The sequence below is a fragment of the Nematocida major genome, assembly GCF_021653875.1.
Source record: "Nematocida major strain JUm2507 chromosome Unknown 2250, whole genome shotgun sequence".
Taxonomy (NCBI): Eukaryota; Fungi; Microsporidia; genus Nematocida; species Nematocida major.
Genome location: NW_025952888.1, coordinates 1 through 3,595, shown reverse-complemented (window position 1 = coordinate 3,595; position 3,595 = coordinate 1). Strand labels below are relative to the sequence as shown.

The following is a 3,595-nucleotide window of genomic DNA, read 5'->3' as shown; positions in this document are numbered from 1 at the left end:
TTCACCACGCGCAGAGTCTCGCTGCTGGACCTTCCTATGGGATCCGCATGTATCAGCTTGTATATGATTCTCCCTTCATCCAGGATAATCGTAGCCCTCTTTGACCGGCCTTCTCCTGCGATGTATATCCCCAGCTCAGAGGAAAGAGCCCCTCCAGCATCGGAGAGAAGGGGGAGCGTATTCTCGGAGATATTCCCGGGGGCATTCGTGCACATCCATCCCTGATGAGAGTATACGCTATCACAGGAAATGAGGAAAATACTCGCTTTCTCCTGGGAAAAAAGGTCCTGGTCCTTGCTGAACCCGAGTATCTCCGTCGGACAGACGAAAGTAAAGTCCCTCGGATAGAACACGAGGACTACAAGCTTGTTCTTGCACGCGGAAATATCTACTTCTTTTATCTCCCCGTTGGAATATGCAGTGAACCTGGTTTTCTCTATCTTGTCTCCTATACAAGCACCCATAAAAAATTTAATTGAAATGAAAATATCTATATGGACGTGAACGAGTGCGGGGAAGAGAAGCCTCTGAACCCGATAAAAGACATTTTGATATTCGAGAGAAAGTTAAACGAGAGATTCGCTAATGAAACGAAAAGGCGATTTATATACTTTGTCTTGGTCGTAACAATGCTCTCTGCGTATATTCTGTACATTATCAAGGAGGTATACAGCACTCTCTGGGACGTATATAGTACATCTCCTGTTTCTCTGAGTCCTTTGCTCTTTCAGATATACTTCCGCGTTCTGGGGGTGGCTTTTCTCTTGGGGTACGTCTTTATTCGCCTGCTCCGGAAGTCCTCGAAGGTGATCAAGTCTCTAACTGCGCAGTTGAAGCTTCTGAATATAAACTTCAAGGAGAGAAAGATAGAACTATGCGCTATAAAGACGCCTAGGAGCATAAAGACGGCGATAAACGTCTTCCGAGAGGAGGAGCAAAGGACCAGCGGATATTGGAGGAAGAAGGAGTGATGATTTGCTGTTTATCCGTTAGGTTTTCCTGCTTTTAAATCTATCGATTATCTCCTGTTTTTATATTATCGTATCTCCGTAAAGCCTCTTCACTCTTTTTATTCGGGTTATTCGGGGTATTTTTTAACGGGAAAAGACAAAGCACCTGAAGAGGCACTCCAGGGATGGCTGCGCCTGAAAAGAGCCTGCCCTGGGTCTGGACACGCTTATTCCACCGAGAATGCGCAGTTTCCCGGCCTCTCCCCGCATATTTTCGCTACTTTTCTGCTTTTCCCGTTAAAACCCGAATTTATGCGCTCTAACCCGAATAACACCCCCAGAAAAAAGAGGAGAAGATTCCCCACAGCAGGACGCGTGCATTTGTGCTTTTCCTCCGGATTTCCCGGGATTTTGCACTTCCCGTTCCCCCGGTCTTTCGCGTCTTCCCTGCAGGCAGAATAAATATTTTATTTTTATTCACCCCCGTAATGGAAAGCCTAAACGTACAACAGGGAGAGATGGGAATGAGCACGACAGAGTCTATAGAAAGAATGCTTACTTCGTCTTTGAGGGCATCTGGAGTTGTCAAGGGCTTCAGACAAGTCACAAAGTCTATCATCGGAGGAAGATCCCACCTTGTCATCATGTCGAAGGAAATCACCGAGAAAAAGATGAAGGCAATAATTGAGGGCCTCGTTAAGGAGCACAATCTCCCCATTCTGATGGTAAACAACCACAACGACCTTGCCAGATACGCAGGAATCTGCAAAACAGATGAGACGGGAAAGATCGTTAAAGAGGCAAAATGCGCTGTTGCTTCGATAGAGAACTTTGGGGACGATCTCGAGGGAAAAGACGCCCTTTTCAGCATGCTGGGACTATCTAAATAAACGGACGACTCGGGAAACTATTTAAGAAGAAAATGTTTTGCAAAAATTTCAATGCGGATTGTAGCGAAGAATATTCCGGTAGTTCTTACGCAGGAGGAGGTGAAAAAGCACTTTTCCGAGAAGGGAGTTCCCACGGACGTCCGCCTTCTGAAGACGCTTCGGGGGGAGAGTCGGGGAGTGGCTTTTTTAGGGTATAAAACCCCAGAGCAGGCAGATGCCAGCATCCTCCACTACAACAAGTCGTACTGCAGGGGATTCCGGCTGCTCGTGGAGAGAGCAGAGACGCAGAAACTCCCGGAGGAAGCCCCAAATAAGCGCAGGAAAGAGGAAAATTCCCCCCTCTCCGACGGACTCAGCGTGAAGGAGATGAAGGAGATCCTGGAGCTCCTCAAAAGAAAGAAGGAGAACATCTGGTACACAGAAGTAGATGAAGACGCAGGAAAAGATCCAAAAAAGGGCGAAGAGAAAGAGTCAATTACGGACCTTATCAGCAGCTACAAGAAAGAAGCGAGCAAAAGAGACGCAGAGAAGGTTTTGGAGACGGGAGAAGTTTTTATCCACGGAATCCCGTACGCAGCGACGGAGGAAGAGGTTGAAACTGCCTTTAGCGAGTTCGGGATGGTCGCAGAGGTCTTTATGAAGCACCGAGAGAGGGAAGACGCCTGGGGAGATGGAGATGCAGTGAACTCAGGCTATGCTATAGTTACTTTTGCCTTTCCGAAAGATGCTTTTTCTTTAGTTGGAAAAACCGTTATTTTTCAGGGTCGAAATGTTAAGGTTCTCCCGAGCAAGGGAAAACCCTCGGAGGAAGTCACGGACAAGAACAAGAGCAACCTCTCACACGGGAAGTACAACCCCGTCTTTTTCAACTTCTCAGCCGTCCTGGGAGTAGCTGCAAAGGAGAAGAAAGTCTCGAAGCAGGAGATCCTGAAGGACCGCGGAATTGGAGTCGGAGGAAGAATTGCCCTCCTGCAGAGTGAGCTCGTGGAGAGGACGAAGATCTTCCTGAAGGACGAGGGAATTGCCGTTGAGTGCAACTGCAAAAGGACAGCCTGTACATGCACTTTCGTCTCTAAGAAGTCCCTTCTCGTGAAGAATATCCCGTACGGGACAAGAGAGGGAGAGATCCGGGAATTCTTCAAGAAGTACGTTAGAGCAGTCTTTTCCCCCTCGAAGACTCTCCTCGTCCTGGAGTACGGGAATAAGTCTGACGCCTCTGCGGAGCTGAAGGCGAATAACTTCGTGCGGATTCGAGATCAGCCGGTATACGTGGAGTTCCTGAAGGTTTCCAGGGAGAGATACGACAGGGAAGTTGCAGGTCTCCCCCACGTAGTGAAACCTGAAAATTTAACGGTTTTAGGCGGGAAAGAGTCTAAGCCCTTCCTGAAGGTCATTTTGAAGAATGTCCCCTTCCAGGCGGGGAGACCTGAACTTTCAGAGCTCGTTACGGGCCTGATTGGGAAGGACTTTATCCTCAGGATTCCCGTTAAGGCCGATGGAACCCACAGGGGATTCTGCTTTGTTGAGACAAGGTCCCCAGAAACAGCGCAGAAACTCCTCGAGAAGCTCCAGTACGTCCACCTGTACGGAAGACACATAGTCGCACAGCCTGCAGAGGTGTAAGTGCTTTCAGGTTTATCCCCGAAAAGATCAGAACCTGATTTTTAGGCAGATAAAAAACAAAAATTCAGGTTTATCCCCAAAAAGCAAGATAACCCGAATTCTTGAACAGCCAGAATACCCCAGAACAGCAAA

At 47.9% G+C, this 3,595-nt stretch overlaps 4 protein-coding genes across 4 annotated transcripts; 3 read left to right on the top strand and 1 right to left on the bottom strand.

The window, feature by feature from the left end:
* Positions 1 to 464, bottom strand: NEMAJ01_2374 (peroxiredoxin 2/4; the record flags this gene model as incomplete). Its single annotated transcript, XM_047916211.1, has 1 exon — positions 1 to 464. A coding segment is annotated over one exon (464 nt), but the record flags the coding sequence as incomplete, so codon positions are not given.
* A 30-nt stretch (positions 465 to 494) lies between these two features.
* Positions 495 to 971, top strand: NEMAJ01_2373 (uncharacterized protein; the record flags this gene model as incomplete). Its single annotated transcript, XM_047916210.1, has 1 exon — positions 495 to 971. One exon carries the CDS (start codon positions 495 to 497, stop codon positions 969 to 971), a length of 477 nt encoding a protein of 158 aa, XP_047772167.1.
* A 467-nt stretch (positions 972 to 1,438) lies between these two features.
* On the top strand, positions 1,439 to 1,840 carry NEMAJ01_2372 (small subunit ribosomal protein S12e; the record flags this gene model as incomplete). The annotated part of the gene is made up of 1 exon (XM_047916209.1): positions 1,439 to 1,840. One exon carries the CDS (start codon positions 1,439 to 1,441, stop codon positions 1,838 to 1,840), a length of 402 nt encoding a protein of 133 aa, XP_047772166.1.
* A 51-nt stretch (positions 1,841 to 1,891) lies between these two features.
* NEMAJ01_2371 (multiple RNA-binding domain-containing protein 1) lies at positions 1,892 to 3,463 on the top strand (the record flags this gene model as incomplete). The annotated part of the gene is made up of 1 exon (XM_047916208.1): positions 1,892 to 3,463. One exon carries the CDS (start codon positions 1,892 to 1,894, stop codon positions 3,461 to 3,463), a length of 1,572 nt encoding a protein of 523 aa, XP_047772165.1.
* Positions 3,464 to 3,595: the final 132 nt, after the last annotated feature.